This window comes from Hemicordylus capensis, chromosome 6, assembly GCF_027244095.1.
Source record: "Hemicordylus capensis ecotype Gifberg chromosome 6, rHemCap1.1.pri, whole genome shotgun sequence".
Classification (NCBI taxonomy): Eukaryota; Metazoa; Chordata; class Lepidosauria; order Squamata; family Cordylidae; genus Hemicordylus; species Hemicordylus capensis.
The window spans coordinates 111,427,402-111,446,309 of NC_069662.1; the positions used below are offsets into that span (position 1 = coordinate 111,427,402).

At 41.8% G+C, this 18,908-nt stretch overlaps 1 protein-coding gene across 13 annotated transcripts in view; it reads right to left on the bottom strand.

Moving 5' to 3' along the window:
• The window catches only part of KAT2B (lysine acetyltransferase 2B), a 63,186-nt gene that overhangs the window by 41,524 nt on the left and 2,754 nt on the right, over positions 1–18,908 (bottom strand). For 8 of the 13 annotated variants that reach the window (XR_008310257.1, XM_053264114.1, XM_053264121.1 and 5 more), the window contains exon 2: positions 1,883–2,009. Coding sequence is in view for 10 of the 13 variants with exons in the window: in XM_053264114.1 (XP_053120089.1) it covers positions 1,883–2,009 (127 nt within the window). In the remaining 3 variants the exon portion in view is untranslated. Of the gene's footprint in view, positions 1–1,882; positions 2,010–3,262; positions 3,284–5,035; positions 5,055–14,976; positions 15,718–17,286; positions 17,432–18,839; positions 18,860–18,908 lie in introns of those variants that run through there. The other 5 variants (XM_053264119.1, XM_053264118.1, XM_053264122.1 and 2 more) reach the window with 5 other exon arrangements.

Genomic DNA, 18,908 nt, shown 5'->3' on the forward strand with positions numbered 1-18,908 from the left:
TTATTCTAACCAACTTTCCTAAAATAAACCTAGAACTGAAACTCACTTCAACCCTTGGGTTCAGGCCTATGTTTATTTTAGGGAGGTTGGTTATAATAAACCAAGATCAATCCGGTCAGATGTCATAATCAGTCTTGATTTGGGAGGGAAGTGTGTGCTCCCAAGGGTAGGAGGCGTTGTGTGGAACCAAAACTTAACTGTGGTTCTGCATTATATCTGAACTGGCCCACTTCTTCCATATCATGCATATTTGTATATACGTCAATCATGCCCCCCCCCAGTTGCCTTTTTTTCTAAACTGAAACTAACTGCAAATTAATTTGACAGCTTAGTCAATGCCTCCCAATTCATTTGTTTGATCCTGTATCACAGTTATTTATTTTAAAAACAACAACTGGTCAGTTTGGATTTTTGCCAGCTTTCTGGATTTCACAATGTATATCTTGCAAAATCCAGCCTGCAGTTAATTTAAGGGTACTTAAGGATGCATAAGTATGCAATTAAACTGAAATAGTTTTACTTTTGGTAGTTTACCAGTATGAGAAAGTATCCTTTGTTGCTTCTGGTCCTTCTTGCTTACAGTTTATTCACACACATATGTCTGAAGAGTCCATGTAGCTTAATGTTTAAAATGCCTCCATTTAAATGTCTTTTGTTTGAGGTTGTGGGAGTTGATAGGAAAGCACTGTTCAAGTTATTTAATCTGTGATGGCTATTTCACTGAAACAGGACCTTAACATTTATCCTGATCTTGACTGCTGGATACAGTGAAACAAAACCATGGCAATGACTACTATTGCTGTTGTTTTGTTTTCACAATGGTAAAGTTGTCAAGGGAAGGTCATAAATTTCAAAAACAAAGTAATTTGACCTCTTGGCCCTGCAAACCAAGCAACCAATCATCTTTATTATGGTCCAAGACCAGCATATCCCCGCAAGCCTGTGCTCTCTTTTTTGAAGTTGGTCTTGAAAATAAACTTGGAAACACCCACATCACAAGATGGATTCCCCCCATCCCCGTTTTAGTTATTTCATAAAAATGAAGTTGACCCAAGTCTATCACCTCTGTATGTACCTGCAGTGCATACAGTACTGCATGAAATCTATGCTGAGAAGCTGCAGAGCTATTTGCAGCCTCCCAAGATATGCACACTTGTACACAAGTATACATATATGCAGCAAAAAAATGGGGGGGGGGGCTGTGACATCATAATCTTAAAAGTGATTTCATTATAATTTCATTATAATATATAATAATTGATTTCATAATATTAAATCAGGACTAACTGAGAGACCTAAAAGGACAAGCTGAAGACAGATCATTCTGGAGTGAATTTGTCTATGTGGTCTCTAAGAGTCAACACAGACTTGACAGCACTCAATCAATCAATCAATCAAAACATACAAAAATGCCTTCTATTTAGGAATTTTGTAATATATGTGTAGCAATCCTGAATGCAGAACTTGAGGCCTACAATAAATTCAAGGTTAAAACACCAGAAACTGATAACAGGTAAATAAATACCACAACTTCCATCCCACACGCTCCAATGTACAGCCCCCAAGAAAGTGTGTACCAAAGAGAATGAAGTTCTAGATGAACATGTTTCCATTTACACTTCTTCACATTAAACCATTATTTTGATTTGCTAATTGTTGCTTAACCCTTCAGTTGTTATTTCGTGTTTTCAGTTAGAGCAGAACTTATGAAGTTGTCATGCAATCTGATAGTTGTAAAAATAAGCACATGCATGTTGGAATTTTAATCAAGTAGGTATGCTTGTTTAATATAGTGGGACCTTTCCTGAGATATTGGAATGGTGTCGGCCATAACTTCAAATAAAGCTACAGACATTCAAAAAGAAAAGGCTGCAAAACCTACCTAGTGCATGATTACAGCTACGGCATGGTTCAGCAAGGCTCACAGCTGTCTGCTGCAGATCTGCCCGAGGTGGAGTAGCAGGTGGATTAGGGTTTTTCCAGCCATTGCATTTACAAGATTCCTCAGCCTATAATTTTAAGAATGGAGAGTAGAGAAAAACTCTTTGAGCTTGAATAATGTCAACATCTTGTATATTACTAATCATGTTAATCAAGCAGAAATCTTTTATTTCTATACCATAAATATACAAAAATAAAACAGCAGCCACTACTTATAAAGTGAGCAACCAAATGAGACCAGTAAACATTAGCTGCAGAAGAAGATATTGACTGGAAGCGAGGGAACGGGGCAAGAGTAACTCTACAGTCAATCCCCTAATGAGCCAAACATCATACTGCTGTTCTTGGCATGTGGCTGCTGTGTCAAGACATTCAATTACAGTGTTAATATGTTACAGAAGTCAGCACTTTTGCTCCCTTTAATGATTATAGGCATGAAAATACTGAGAAATTGTAATGAATGTTTACTATGAACTTCCATGTAAAATTTACAAATGTAAATATGAAACCTAAAATCTCTGACGTCCATACAATTATCATTAACATAGCACATGGATAAAACCTGACATGGCTACTGAAGCAGTGCGGCACCAGAACCTCAGTAACATTATGGAGAAATGGTATTTTTACGTTCACTTTGCAATAGTCACGTAGCACACCCTGAGGTTCTTCCCACGAGCAGCCCAGACCAAGCTAAGGCAGCCAAGCCTGGGCATGGCTACCCATAAGAACCACAGGGAAACATGCAGCTCCTGGCAACACCATGGTGGCAAACCCGTCTGAGGAGCCCACCTCATAAACAAGGTTAAAGGAGCAAACACTACCTTAGCTGTGTTTCCCTGTTCATGTGCCAGCGGCGGCAGCCAGCACTGAAGCACTGATAGGTGCCCACCTGTCACCAGAGGGATCCCCACAATGCACCGCACGTTCACACAGTGCATTGTGGATTTCCAGAAGCCAGGACAATGTGGAATATAGGAACATAGGAAACTGCCATATACTGAGTCAGACCATTGGTCTATCTAGCTCAGTATTGTCTACACAGACCGGCAGCAGCTTCTCCAAGGTTGCAGGCGGGAATCTCTCTCAGCCCTATCTTGGAGATGCCAGGGAAGGAACTTGGAACCTTCTGCTCTTCCCAGAGCGGCTCCATCCCCTGAGGGGAGCCTGAGGGGAATATCTTGCAGTGCTCACATGTGGTCTTCCATTCAAATGCAACCAGGGCAGACCCTGCGTAGCTAGGGGGACAAGCCATGATTGCTACCACAAGACCAGCTCTCCTCTCAAGACAAGCTCTCCTGTGCCCCAGCCCCTGACCAACCTCCATGGTCCCTGGGTCAGTGGCAGACCATCTGGACGCATGATTCATGCTCTCAAATGGTCCTCGGAGATCATCTGCGGGGAAGGTGGGCTTCTGCAGTCTTCCCGCTGCCCGTCCACCAGCCACCCTACCAGGTCATGAAAACAACTTCTCTGTAATTCCTGACTGCCTATGAGTACATTCCTTCCCCCACCTGTCCTCTAAATCTAGGAAGCAAGCAGTCACAAAATAGCCAAATACATGCATCTCTATAATGTGTCCCTAAGTCTGAGATTTGTGAATGGAGGTCAAGCTCCCAGAAATTTCTCAGATACACGTCCCAGAAAAGAGACCATTTATTGGCTGCTTCCCGACGTGCATTTTAAGAATGTGTCTAGGAAGCTTACCTTAAAATGCTAAATGCAGTAAATTGATTGATTAACTTGAGTTAGCAATGTGCTATTGCACATACTATATTTGTTTACAGCAATCCTTAAATGCCACAAAATGCTAGGTCCCACTCCGGTGTAGTCTTAGAAAAAACACTGTCTTGTGTTTCAAGAAATCATTTTCCCCCGTATGAATTTTCTTACCACCCACTGTAAAGGTTCCAGGAACACCGGAAACTGCTATGTTTCAAGTGCCAAAACAGAACACATCTCAAAACTGTGCTAATGAAACCCTTCCCCACAACAGCTTTCAATTTTCCCCCACTTGTACATGCACCATGACAAATTTGTTGTTCACACAATCTGCTCCCAGATTTATCTGTCCTCATTGTGAACCACATGACTGTGTAAATGTTTGTTTTGTCTACGTATACTTGTTTATAAGAAAAACATTTGTAAGGAGGAGGGTGGTTGCTGCAGAAGCCCATAAATGTTAAGCTTAATTTTGTAGAACTATCAGTCACAGCCACACACACTCTGCTAAGACAAGAGAAAGTTCCACTCACATATGAGTAAGCCTTTCATTCCAGCACATTGTTTCACAATTATCCTAGAGCCTAAAATCCATAAAGACGATCTCAGCAAAAACATTGTGTTGTACAATAATGAGCATCAGAGAGGCAAACAAACAGATGTAGAAAGATAGTAGCAGAGCTAAATTGCCAGGAATGAATACCAATCCTCCCACAGAAACAGAAAAAGCCATTTTTAATGGCAAACACATTTTGCTGCTCACTATTTCTATCTTAACTCTTCTTAAACAACCAATTTTGCTTTAGACAAAGGAAGGATTTGGAGCAAGGCTTTGTCAGTCCACTTTAGTGCATGGCAAGACTATTGTGCATCCAAAGATGTCTTAGACCCAGGCCACTGAGGGCCTTACAAAGTTAAAACCTACACTTCTGAACTGTGCTATGAAACAAATAGGGAGTCAATATAGTTTCCTCAGTCCAGGTGTGACTTGTTCCCACCAGCTAATAAGGAAGCAGCCAAATTCTGCACCAACTGAGGTCTTTGAACCATCTTCAAAGGCAGCAAAAGCACTCAAATCCAAATATCTTGCTGAAGCGTATGCCTTCCATTCTTGATCCCAGCAGTGAACAGATTTTGCTCCACTCAACAGTGAGTGCACATTCCTTAGATACTTAAATTACATCCCGCTGAGTAGCTTTGAGTCTTTTGCAATATTTCCTCTTCCTCTCTCATGCAACTTGATAAAATGTCACTCCTCTGTTTTTCATTAGAAAAGAATGTACAAGATTATCTCGAGAATTTAGAGCGCTGAGAAAGGGGTTGGAGAATCAATGAAAACATTTAGTTCCTTGGAAGTATCAACAAAACGCACCATAAACTATATATTATATATAGTGAGAAATAAGACTCTGAGAAAGAAATATGACTCAGGTCTTCTAGTTTCCGCAGACTTCATTCACTCTGGCATAACCACCAGTCTTTCAGCAAAGTGGGATTAGTTGTGCCCAGTATGAAAAGGAACTGGCTGCTGTAACTCAATACTTTCCCCACTTCCCCTTATAAAATCGTATCATTCACTCCACATCCTGGTATTAATATACTGTGTGAGTCTGTCTCCTGTGGGTGAGGTTAGGGAAACATACAACATAATGACATCAGGACATAGACATGACAGCTGAGGAGAGCTGGTCTTGTGGTAGCAAGCATGGCCCTTAGCTAAGCAGGCTCTGCCCTGGTTTGCATTTGAATGGGAGACTTGATGTGTGAGCACTGTACAATATTTCCCTTAGGGGATGGATCCGCTCTGGTAAGAGCACCTAGGTTTCAAGTTCCCTCCCTGGCATCTCCAAGACTCGGCTGAGAAAAATTCCTGCCTGCAACCTTGGAGAAGCCGCTGTCAGTCTGTGTAGACAATACTGAGCTAGATGGACCAGTGGTGTGACTTAATATATGGCAGTTTCCTATGTTCCTATGACAGGGATTAAGTGATCCTACATGTTATGGGGGAAGAGAGAGAATTCAGCACAAAGATGCTGTTATTGGAGTGGCAGCTCCAGATCAAGTGTGACATTTAGCCTCATATACTTAGTTAAGACAAAGTACTTGCTTGATTTGTCCAAATGTTTGTCCAAATGTTTGAAGCTTTACTGCTTTGTGGAACTGCAGCCTGACAAAGCTGCTGTTGAAAGTGTTACACTGGAAGTAGATTCAGAATGTTACATTATGGACTACTAACTGAACCCACAAAGAACATCTGTGCGCTAGTGCACTCAGCCTTTGGCACCCACCCCGTACTTGCCCGTTCTTCCCTCTCCCCATTAACCAGTCGCCCATTCTTCCCTCTCCCCCCTGCTCACCCATTCTTCCCTCCCCTGCTCGCCGGTTCCTATCTCCCACTCACTCGCTGGTCATCCATTCCTCCTGCCACCCACTCAACCGTTCCTCCTCCACCCACTCACCGGTCGCCTGTTCCTCCCCCCATCCACTCGCCGATCGCCCATTTGTCCCTCCCTCCGCTCACCCCGAAGAAGGCGGCTGCACTGTTTCTAGGCCTCATTGGGCCCCAGTGAGGCCCAGCCTGTCATTTGGCTGGAGGCTGTGCCACCCTCTCCACCGCCTGCTCAGTTGGTCTCGTAAGAGCGGCAGCTGGGCTGTCTGGGCACTCAGCACCCTCCCCCCTCCCGCTGCTTACTCTTCCCCTGCCCACCAGCCCACCTGCCATTTACTTTCTCTGGCCGGCCATCTGCTGCCACTGCCCACCACTTCCTCTCCCCACCACCACCATCTGCCCACCCATTCACCTTTTATCGCGGCTGCTGCCCCTGCCCCCGGCCGCTGCTTTCTTTTCCCCTGCCACTTCCCTCCTTTCTCTCCCTGCCTACCTATTGGCCTGCCCATTAACCTTATCTTCACTTCCGCTGTCACTTTCCTCTCCCCCTCCCAGCAGCTCACTCACGAACTTTCATGAGAGCTGCCACACATGGGATTAGCCATGGGTACGTCCTAGCAAATTATATATACAGACAGTTGACTAGTACAATATTCTGTGTAACAGGGATTCCAAGGTTTTGTTGACTACAGCTCTGAGCATCAATGGCCTTTGTCTGGGGATTATGGGATTTTTAGTCAACAACAGCTGGGAATCTCTTTTACAGGGAACACTCAACTAGTAGGTGAGGCCCATCATTGACTAGGCAAAGTCATTTTGTGTAGATTACATTGATCGGAAAGCTCAAGAAATTAAATCTCTGTAATAGCATTTTTAATTAATGGACTTGCAAAAGGGAACATAGGAACATAGGAAGCCACCATATACTGAATCAGACCATTGGTCAATCTTGCTCGTATTGTCTTCACAGACTGGCAGTGGCTTCTCCAAGGTTGCAGGCAGGAATCTCTCTCAGCCCTATCTTGGAAAAGCCAGGGAGAGAACTTGGAACCTTCTGCTCTTCCCAGAGTGGCTCCATCCCCTGAGGGGAATATCTTGCAGTGCTCACACTTCTAGTCTTCCAGTCAAATGCAAGCAGGGTGGACCCTGCTTAGCTAACGGACAAGTCATGCTTGCTACCACAAGACCAGCTCTCTTCTGGAAGTAAAAGAACAGTTTGAAATTTATAGGATTTCAACTTCAAACATTATTCATTTTATAGAAAAATTATCATAGGATTTATATAAGATTTATCCTAGGGTATTTAAGAGAATGTCTTCTTCATTATGAGCCCCACTGCCCATAGAGGTCGTCTGGAGAGGTCCGTCTCCTGCTGCTGCTAGCTCGGCTGGTGGCTACACGGAGGTGGGCCTTCTCGGTTGCTGCCCCGAGATTGTGGAATGCGCTCCTTACTTAAATATGATCCTCCCCATCTCTAACAATTTTTTAAAAGCAATTGAAAACCCACCTCTTCACCCAAGCTTTTTCAGCTTTTTAAATGTTTAGGTTTTAATCTGTGATTTTAAATTATCTAAATTGTTTTAAGCTTTTGTGTATGTTTTTAACTTGTTTTTATGTTATTGTTAACTGCACAGAGACAAACATTTGGAGCAGTATACAAATCTGATAGATATAATGTATTGAATAATTGTCATAGAATAATCATAAATGAGAATATGAGAAAGATCTTCTGCTTCTATTAGGCATGATGCTATTTTTGAATTATTTATCTGATTACTCAGTGTTAAGATCTGTTGGGAACAATAACAGTTAAAATATAATATTCAGCATTTCTTCTATATATAAATAAATAAATAAACAAACAAATCCTCTCCGCCCAGCCCAGCATATTCCAATGTAAAGAATAGTGCTTTCAACTAATTTCAGTGGCAAAATTGTGTATGCAAAATTTGGTATCTCAGAAAATATGGCTTTCTGTTGCACAAAAGACCCACAAACTCTTCAAAATATATAATAAATAGAGAATAGGTAGATACAGAATGTAAGAAACCCAGTGGGAAAGTCAGCCTCTCTTCTCTATCCAACCTACTTTTCAGGGTTGTTTCTTGTGAGGATAAAATGTGGTAAGAATATATCCTGAGCTCTTGAAATATGGCAGGAAATAAACCTACATATTGCTAAATGGTAGAGCACAGAGATTTGCACAGACTAATAAAAATCAGCTTACTAGACCAAGGCTTAACTCAAGATTCTAGGTTACAACAAAGGCACCTTTAAAAATGTGAAGCATTAACAGACATCTGCACAGCAGCATCTGTAGCTCTGAATCGGAAGAGGCTTCTCAGGTCTCATGTAATTCTTGCCAAGCAAAGGAGGGCAGCAGCAACAATTTAGCAATGCTTCAAATGGGCATGTATAGGTGAGACAGCTGCAATTTTATAACATTGGAAGGGGAGATTGAAGCCACCCATGTTCCACGAACTTACTCCTTCATTCCAAGAGATACATTGCTACCTTGCCAGCCCTATAAATTATAGCCCTGTGTCTGTAATATCTATAAATAAATTAGCAGTATAACTACTACAAATACACAGCAAGAGAGAAATCAGGTGTTGAAATCTATTTTAATAATCATGGGTTTCTCCCCAATGGATCTATTCTTCTTCTCTGGGTACATGTGCATAATTTGTGTCAAAATTATACATGGTCACCAAAGTAAATTACAACTTTATATGAGAGTTACTGGGAATCATCTTGAAACGAAGTCATTTTAAAAACATTTTTATATTGCACAAACTTCAAAGTGCATGTCACTAGAGAGCTGGCTCGACTAGCACAGCAGTGGACTCCGTAGCTTGATAAAATATGATAGCTCTTCCTAAACCAGAAAGTAATCCAATACTGTTGTTTACTAGTATTTGGCAATTAACTTCAGTATCATTATGTTACCTTGTATTATTAAATTCCATGAACTGAAACTCTAATCAATGAGGAACTCAGGCTTTAGCAACTAGCCCACAATGGAAAATAAATTACTATGGATTTGTTTGACGATGAACATTTTTCTAATGATGTATTTGAGCACAAAGTATGGATTTTAGATTATATACACTACTCTCAAAGATCATTATGATTAACCTATATGTTTCCCACATCCAGAGGCGCACTTAGGTAATTTTGGAGCCTGGACCTAAAGTCCTTTGGAGGCCCCCCTACTGGAGCCCCCCACCCCTCCACAAGCATAATCCCCCAACACACACACAGAGTGACAAATACAGTATTTTTAACACGTGGGTTCTTGAGGGCACAAACAGCAACTGAAATCACAAGAATGTAAGAATATAAAACAGGTATATTTATGCAAATATGCAGCAGCTGAAACATTTCAACTTGCAACTTAACATATTCCCATCCCACATATTTCTCTCTCCACTCCCCACTCTGTCTCTAAAGTACCCAGCGTAGGTCACAATTACACTTGGCTGATCGGCGCAGTGTGGGCCAGTGGCAACCACACCACCCAGGACAAACTAAAGAGGATATGAGGGCCCCCAGGGGTTGTGGAGGCCCTCGACTTCGGCCCCAAAGTCCAGGGATAAGAGCACCACTGCTCACATTTAATTTTATCTACTACCTTTGCTTTAAATAAACAGTAAAAAATGAATACTAATAATGAGGAAAAATAACTTAAGAATGTTTTGGCTGTGATCTAGAAACCTATGAAGCTAATATGCCCTGAAGGGTGTCTAAAATACAAAACAAAAAAGCTATATCCCTGAATAAGGCCGAGATATATTTGACAACTGGGATCTTTGTTTGAGAGACAACAAGAGAGGAAGAAAACGTGTTGCTCCGAAAATGTTACACTGACTATGGTTTGAGAGCTGTTATACTTGCAGCTCATGAGCTGCAAGTTCCCAGCTTGCATTTCAGCTGAGCCATTAATTCTGTGGGTAGCCTTAAGCAAGTCACTGCCTGAGTTTCCCATCTTTGCCACCTCCCACTGCCAGTAGCATATGGATAAAAATACTTGCATTACAGGATTGAGGTAAGGATTACTGAGAGCCACTTCACATTCCATATTTCTAAGTATATACAAAAATGCATTTCATGTACACCTAAATACATAAAGTCTAAATGCTATGCAGAGAAATGTACAAAAACCTATCCTACAAGGAGACAAGTGTGGCTGTGGCTGGCTGTTTGCTCAGTGGCAGACTTGGACTTGCTGCCATATAAAGAGAATAACAGCTTTGAAAGAATATATCTGAAGTGCTTTGAATGTTTAGGAAAAGTAGGAAATAAATACTAAGTATTTTAAAAATTTGAATTTGAGACTCATATAGGTTTTGATCCTGTAACACAAGTGAGAGAAATGCGCTGGGTTTTTTAATTCTACATCTTTATTAAAAGCTTTGTGTGTATTAATCAAGGAGTGCCAGCATTGCAATGCAAGCCTGAATTCATTTGTGACATGGCATGCTGAGCAAGATTATAAATATTTATGTGTTCATTCAAATGTATGTGACTAGTCCCCATATAGCACTCCATGAACATACCAGTGTTGCTGGGTTTATTTTATTCATATTCATTAAACCTGTCAACTTTTTGTGCATATCATTTGTATTATAATAACAAAGCTAAGCAAATGCCATCAAAATGGATGGAAAGGGCCCTGTTCCAAGTATTTGGGGCACTGTATGTGTGGTTATTTTTTGCAAGGCAGCATGGTTTTAAAATAATGTGATCACTTCCTTCCCATTGTTCTTTCAAAATGCTGTCTAACAACTGTATAAAATGATGATGTTTTATGATAATTACAATTCTAATTATGTATAATATAGAGTTAAATGTAACTCATAAAGTCCAGATGCATTTCAGCCTTTGCCCTTCACAAGATGCACGGTCCCAGACCAAACTCCTTCCTATACAGCCCTCATTTGCTCGTGAATTGCTGCTGCTTTCCTCTGGCCTGCCTCCACCTTTGATATGGAGAAAACTGATATCCTGTCCTTCAGATCTGGCCCCTGTTCATCTTGGAGATATTCTCTCACTTCAAAGAACTGTGACCCCATATTTCACTCTCCTACAGGAAAACAAGCAGCCTACTGCCCTGCTTTCTTGTGTAGAGAGAGATAAAAGACAGTCAAAGCAGACAGTTGCTGCAAGAGACCTATTTAAGGTAGCAAAGCCATATCAGGAGAACCTGAACATTTAAAGTGAGTAGCTTGGAAAATTTGCTTTCTCCTCTTCCTATTCCATTCCACCACGACATCAAGACCCTCAAAAGGAAGTACATAAACTGCATATTACTACTATTATTTATATGCTGCTTTCCAACATAAACGTTCTCAAAGTAGTTTGCATAGGAGGAAGAAGAAAAGAATAAGATGGTTCCCTGTCCCCAACAGGACTCACAATCTAAAAAGAAACACAAAGTTAGACACCAGAAGCAGCCCGTGGAGGAATGCTGTGCTGGTGTCAAACTAGCACTACATGTGACACTTAAAAGTGTAAATGTTTTTGTTTTAAATAGGAACCTGTGGGTTGAGCTGTACATAGTTCATTTTCTCACTTAAATTTAATAGGTTTAAAAAATAAGCATTGTATATGCCCCCCCCCCCCGATTTTCAGTTTCCTGCAACAAAAAATAATTCCCATAGCTTCAAAATTTACAGATGTTTTACATTTCTAGTTGTACCCTAAGTGTACAAAAGAGTTAATATAAGAAGGGGCTCTTGGCATAAGGCCTTTAGGAAGGCCTGTACTTTAGAAAGGCCTTATGACCCACCAAACCAAATGCAGCCCACCATATCTGGTGACCCACCAGGGAGTTATTCACACATGGCTTCATGCTGCGGGGTAAATGTTGAGCAAAGCAACTTCAAATCACACTCACAGCACTGAGGGAGGTAGTGAGGTGCCCGGACCGGTCCGGAGGCCATTCTACAGGCCTCCGGACTGGTCTGGACATGGGCGGTTCAGATTTGGGTGGATTTGGGGGGGGGGGTCCTTTAAGGGCGGGGGAGGGTTAACTTACCATCCGGTGCCCATATTTTCTTTAGTAATTAGGGCGGCAGGATACCTCCCTGCCGCCTCTTCTCCCGGCACTTGGCTGCAGTGCAAAAGGCTTTTAGAAGTACACAATTTCTTTAGTAATCGGGGTGGCAGGATACCTCCCTGCCGCCCCTTCCCCCGCTTAGTGCAAAAGGCTTTCCCTGCTGCAGTGCAAAAGGCTTTTAGAAGCCTTTTGCGCATGCGCCCATACTTCCTTCAGTAATCGGGGCGGCAGGATACCTCCCTGACGCCCCTTCTCCCACTTCGCTGCAAAAGGCTGCGCACTTCTAAAAGCCTTTTGCAACAAAGCGGGAGAAGGGGCGGCAGGGAGGTATCCTGCCGCCCTGATTACTGAAGAAAGTACGGGCACGCGTGCAAAAGGCTTCTAAAAGCCTTTTGCACTGCAGCAAGGAAAGCCCTTTGCACTAAGTGGGGGAAGGGGCGGCAGGGAGGTATCCTGCCGCCCCAATTACTAAAGAAATTGTGTGCGTGCACGCGCACACACACAAAAGGCTTCTAAAAGCCTTTTGCACTGTAGCCAAATGCCGGGAGAATGGGCGGCAGGGAGGTATCCTGCCGCCCCAATTACTAAAGAAAATACAGGCACCGGACGGGGAAAAGCGGCGGGAGGGGTAAGTAAACCCTCCCCCACCCTTAAAGGAACCCCCCATCCCAGTGCTGGACCACAGCTCGGCGGTTCCGTACACACCCCTAGAGGGAAGCAGCGCCTCCCCTCTGCTCTCAGCTTTTGTTTTTGTAAGTTCACATGGCATGCCTCCATGATTTCCTTTAAGTCAGTGGTGGTGGGGGAAGGGGGAGATTACTAAAGAGCTACATCTGCATTTGTAAAGAGAGTATCCCTCTTATCTTGCTAATGATTCTACAGCAGTGCATCTCCCTATTTGCTCCAGCATTTCCAGGAAAAGTAGTTTAAAACCAGCATTTTAAAAACACGGCAATACATTGAGATAAGCTAGAATTCACAAGACAAAGCCAGATTTGTGTGTGGAGTGGGTCCAAGAATCTCGAAGGGACTTCGGGGTAAGTTTGGCTGGTGTACACACACTTTATTCTGAAGGAGATTTGGGGTAGAAGCCCTGTCTGTAAAGCCTCCAGGGTTCAGGAAACCTTCTATTTTTGCTGCCCACCTGGATCAACAAAAATTAGCAGTGGCGAAGAGATTGTCAAGTATATGGTAGTTGCATTCAGCCTGGTGTGAGGACAAGCTGTACAGATGTAAGATTTCCCCTTTATTACTACACTGCATTTACAAGTACTGTCTTTTCCAGTAAGGTAGCATGGGGAAGGAAGGCATTTTAAAAAGTAAACATTATGTGTTGGCAATATCTACTTTTTTCTTTGTCTCCTCCTCAGGAACAGCTTATCTTGAGGCCTACTCCTGCATTCCCAGATATGCCAACTCCCTGGCCTACTCATGCAGCCTCTTCCCCACCATCATGATCCTTCCAATATTTCCCTGTCCCTTCAGCTCCAGCTGATGTTTCCTTTTTTGATAACCCTTACTAAACAGTAAACAAGTTGCAATGTTGCAACAATTAACTTCTCATACATTTCAACCATATGAACTGCTGCTAAACAAACAGGACACTAAGAGGGATGCTATACATAAATAAAAGGAAAGCAGACTCATGCCAAGCTGTACCAAATGACAAAAAGATTCCCTACTGTCTCTAATAAACAAGAGGTGTGTGTGTGTGTGTGTGTGTGTGTGTAGGTGTGTGTGTGAGCAAACAGGCCAAACTCCATTCCTAGAGAACATATGTTTAATGTATGATTGGGGACACATTAAACTCTCACCACTGAGAACTTCCAAAGTAAATCCAAAACAAAGGCAATAAAAGGAAGGGAATTTTCAGTTATTATTTTCTTTCTAAATCTCTTACAGGCATCACAAAGATGCCTACAACCTACACATATCTGCCAGTTATTCAAAAACAGAATCCTTCACTTTTTCTTGCCCTTGTCCCTGCCTACAGAGGAACAGTTTGAAAGGAGATTACTGTTTGCTTGCTTGACATTTTGCCTTGTGTATCAGCAAAATATTAAGCAAAGCCTCAGATGTTTCACATTTAACCACACTAATCTGGGAGGAATTAGTTGCATAGTGCAGATTTAGCTCTGTTGGAGCTGTCATTTCCCAAATTCATAAGCTTTTCTGTTACCCACACATTTACCACAACACTTTAAGACTTCAATCTTAAATCTACTTAGTAGGAAGTAAGTCCCACTCAAATAAATATGTATTGCTTGCAAGTAAAATATTTACAATCTGGTTGTAAGGGTACTTTTAAAAAAAACAAACAAACTTCATCATAAGTCAATGAGATATCCCAGTAGCAGTCGTTTCATTTTACAGAACAGGACCTAATGAGAGATCGTGATGCCCACCCCAAGATCACCCTATACATTCATGGCAAACACAATTTTGAACACAGTTCCAAGTCTGGCACTCCTGCCAATGGAACACAACTATCATGAATATTTTGAGTCAACAAAGGGGCATGTTTCACAAACATTTTTACCCCCTGCAAAACATGCCCTCCTTTGGTGATTCTTTGGCAGGCTGAAAGAGACAGACAGTACAGCTCTCACCCTGCCACCAATTCAGAATGAAGGCTCCCTCCCCTCATTTCAAATTGCCCTCACTTTGTACTGGCTTCATAATACAGCCACAGTCAAATCTGATTGGTTACATGCCATCATGACGTTATCACATTCCCAACATAATTCCAAACTGGCTGGAATTATAGTCCCAGTAACAAGATGAGGCAGTTAAAAAGGAAAACTGATGCTGGAGCAGTAACCATGAGGAGCTGCAGATACCAATGAGCAGGCATGAAAAATACCTATTGAGGAGTTCCAGGTAACATTTCAACTTCCATGAAGCCCTCCCATTTCACGCCAAAAATGTTTGTTAGGGAAGATTCTGCACAGCACTAATGTCTAGAGATTGATTCTTGTGTCACCGGCTTCCACATACATACTTCATCCATCCAGAGTTGAGGCTGTCTTGAGGACTGGTTTACCAATGGAAATACTTTCTGTTCTTGTTCAGGCAATTATATTAATGCACCAGACTATTACTGCATGAGAGACATTATTTGAATAGTAGGAGCTGGAAAAGGTCTACAAGTAGGAGTAGTGAGACATACTAACCTAGAATGAACTATGAGTATTTCCCCTTACAGTAATACAGCACAGTTTGACGGCAGTCACAGAGTCATTTCTGCCACACTGCTCATCCCTACTCAAGTTATGAGAACACAACAGGAAAGCATGGCAGAAAATGAGCACAGACAAATTGTCTTTATAATGTACAAAGTGTTCCGCCATGACTTTGAGGTAAACATACAGTAAAGCTCCAAAAGATTTATCTGCCATTCACATGTCAGAGTTTTGTTTGACATCCTGCACTTTACAGACACATGTCTCTGGCCACTTTGGACACATGTCTCTTTTGGACACATGTCTCTGGACACGTTTCTGATCACTTTTGTGTACATTTTCAAAAGCAGGGATATAATCTGAGCAGCTCTCAGTAAGAAACATTTAGGTGGTATCTACAAAACCACACAAACATTTTTCCCTTGGAGTTTTCTTGCTCTCCCCAGGGCCTACACCTGCTTTTTAAAGTCATATGTGGATAAGAAGCAAAAACTTTACAAAGGGGAAAGGACAGGGAAATAGAAAAGGAACACTGGGAACGCAGTAGCTTATTGGAGTGCAATCCATTGGGTGCCATTTCTGCACAATATGCAGAGTATAGAAAAGGAAACATGAATTTTCCTACTCCAGTTTACCTTCACAGGGTTTAAGTCTAACAGAATACTCTAATTATTTCTGCACCCAGTGTTTTGACATTTGAATATTACCAAGCAAAACATGTATAATGTGGAGATCATTTTCTGCCCCCATGACTGTTGCACATCGAAAAGGAAGGATACACCCATCTTTGCAATAGATAGAAATGATGTTCCCCTTTTGAGCCACAGACCTAATTGCACAAGCACTTTAAAAATCTATGCTGATGTCTAGGAGTTTAAAGTATTATTTTCAGCCCAGATGCTACTCTCTTGGTATATGCTGAGGGAGCACATAATTGTTTAAATTGGTGCTATTTGGCTAATATTCTGTAATCTTAATGCCATCACTACCAATATTATGCTAATAAAATAAATCAATTAGATTATTATTATTATTATTATTATTATTATTATTATTATTAATGATTATGATTATTATTAATCCTGGACTGATAAAAATGCTACAGGGAAGAGCTGGTCTTGTGGTAGAATTTTCCCCTTTGCTAAGCAAGGTCTGACCTAGTTTGCATTTTGAATGGGAGACTACATGTGAGTACTGTAAGATATTCCCCTCAGGGGATGGGGCTGCTCTGGGAAGAGCACCTGCATGCTTGCATACAGAAGGTCCCAGATTCCCTCCCTGGCATCTCCAAGATAGGGCTGAGGGAGACAGCTGCTTATAACCTTGGAGAAGCCACTGCCCATCTATGTAGACAATAATGGACCAACGGTCTGACTTGGTATAAGGCAGCTTCCTATGTTGATCTTCTCTTTTATTACTTTGTCTCTGTGGAGTCCAGTGACCAGGCAGCTAATTCTAAGAGTGTTTCCTGTGACGTCAATATCCTTTGGAAATTAGTTTTCCAGTACTAACAGGCTATACATTTCAAGCAGGTCACAAAGCATGCATTAATGTTAAAAACAGTTCTGATCAAATATCAGACACTGATATATTGTGAAACTTCAAGATACTGAGAAGTTCCATAGCATTCTGAGTCAAGCTTTGCTGTCAAGTATATACACAATACAAAGTTGCAGCCAATCATGGTTCTTTAATTAATAGATTGTATAATACCATGAAAATACTTGTGTTTCCAAATATGTATGTTTCAGTCGCACATCGTATATTAAAGTCTACACTTGAAAAATCTTAAGTGTTCCTTTGGTACTGTTGTTGCTTTGGTGTGCACTACTGTATCATTTATTTTCTTATTATTATGTTGATTATGTTTTATTTTTTGTTGTCAGCTGGCCGGTGTTGCCTATGACATGAAAGAAGCGAAAGAAGTGTTTTAAAATAATAAACAAGTGTTCTGCCCTTTCGTCTGAGTGTTTTAAAATATACTTTTGTACCGTTTGCATCTGCTTCATCTAGCTCCTTTTTACTGAGAAGGAAAAAGATCCTTGGGATGTGTTCCCTGGATGCTGGGTTCCGACCTCCTAACATTATTGATCATCCTGGTTTTTCCTGCAGAAGGGACAAGCCAAAGTCCCCACCTCCTTCAAACTGTTACCCTGTCAAAACAAAGGCTCTGTTGCCAAGACCAGGCAGGGAAAAGGGGGAAGGGAGGGAGAGGAGGAGGAGCTAAGGCTACAAGTTCCCAATCCAAGCTTCTCCTTCCCGGCTCACCTCCCCCCAAGTGCACTGGCAGTGCACATAACTGTGGAGAGAAAGGCTTCCTTGCAAAAACAAAAAACGGTGTGGGGGAGCTTTGTGTTTATGCTCTCTCTCTCTCTCACACACACACACACAGCAGGAGCTTAAAGGGGAGTTTGTCTTGGTGCCAAATCTTATGTTTATATGAAAAGCAGCTGCGGCAGCAATTTACCAAGCAAATAATATAGTAAAAACAAAGGCTGGCACATCCTGCTGGGCCTGCGTTTTCTTGTCTTCAGAAAAATGCAATATTTCCCCTGCTGTCTCTCCACATATCCTTTTCTCCATAAGATGTGCCGACATCCTGCTCACACACATGCAGTCTCAATCCTGCATCCCTTTCCGACAGCTAACAAATTGCCTTCTTTTCCTACTACTGCAGAAAACTGGAGCAGAACGGGTCCCACCCCTGACCTAGTACTTAATAAGAATAAAGACTCCCTGTGTGTGTGTGTCAGATGGTGGACCTGGTACTAAAAGGATAGTGGTACAGAAGGGATTACAAGGTAGAGGCTGCAGTGAAGGAATCTATGTGCAAAGCATTACAGAGAAGAAACTGAGTGGGGCATTCCAAAAACTGTTGGTTTTAGGAAGGTCATTGAATAGGGCAGTCAACAAGAAGAAATGGGTCTCCTGGAAAGAACTGTATACAGCTAGCAGGATGAGATGTATGTATGTATTTATTTAACATTTATATGCAGCTCTTCCTCCAAGGAACCCAGAGTCGTGCATACGGTTCTTTAGATTTATCCTCACAACAAGGCTGTGAGGTAGGTGAGGCTTGGGTTATAACATTAGAACCGACTCAACGTCTTTCACTGGGAATTAAAAGGGAAGAAGCTATGCAAGGGTAAAGAGGGGTAAGTACAACAGCTATGTAGGATTACCGAGAACTTACGAGAGAAACCTGAGCTGCCATCTTGGTGAGGGGGTTTGAGAAATGCAGTTTTAGAGGTGAAAGAGTGAGACATGTGAAATGCAGCTACAGGATGGGCTCGATTTCACTTTTCAGTGCCACATGATGGTGGTTAATTTTAGGGCTAGGATGTATATGCAACAAGGGTAGTGGACTGAGCATGTGCAGAGCTCACTCCTCTACTCATTAAGTAATCACAACCGGTCCCAAACGTGCTCTTTCCAAACACAAGATTTAAAAACCCTCTTTCAAGCAAATGTGATACCCGGCATTACTTATTTCACGTTGTGTATACTACTTCACCTCATGGCCTAATTAAACCAAAATAATTACCATCATCTCTAGTAAATAATAACAAACATTTAGAATCCCCATTCACCCAATAATATAAAAGGAGAAGGT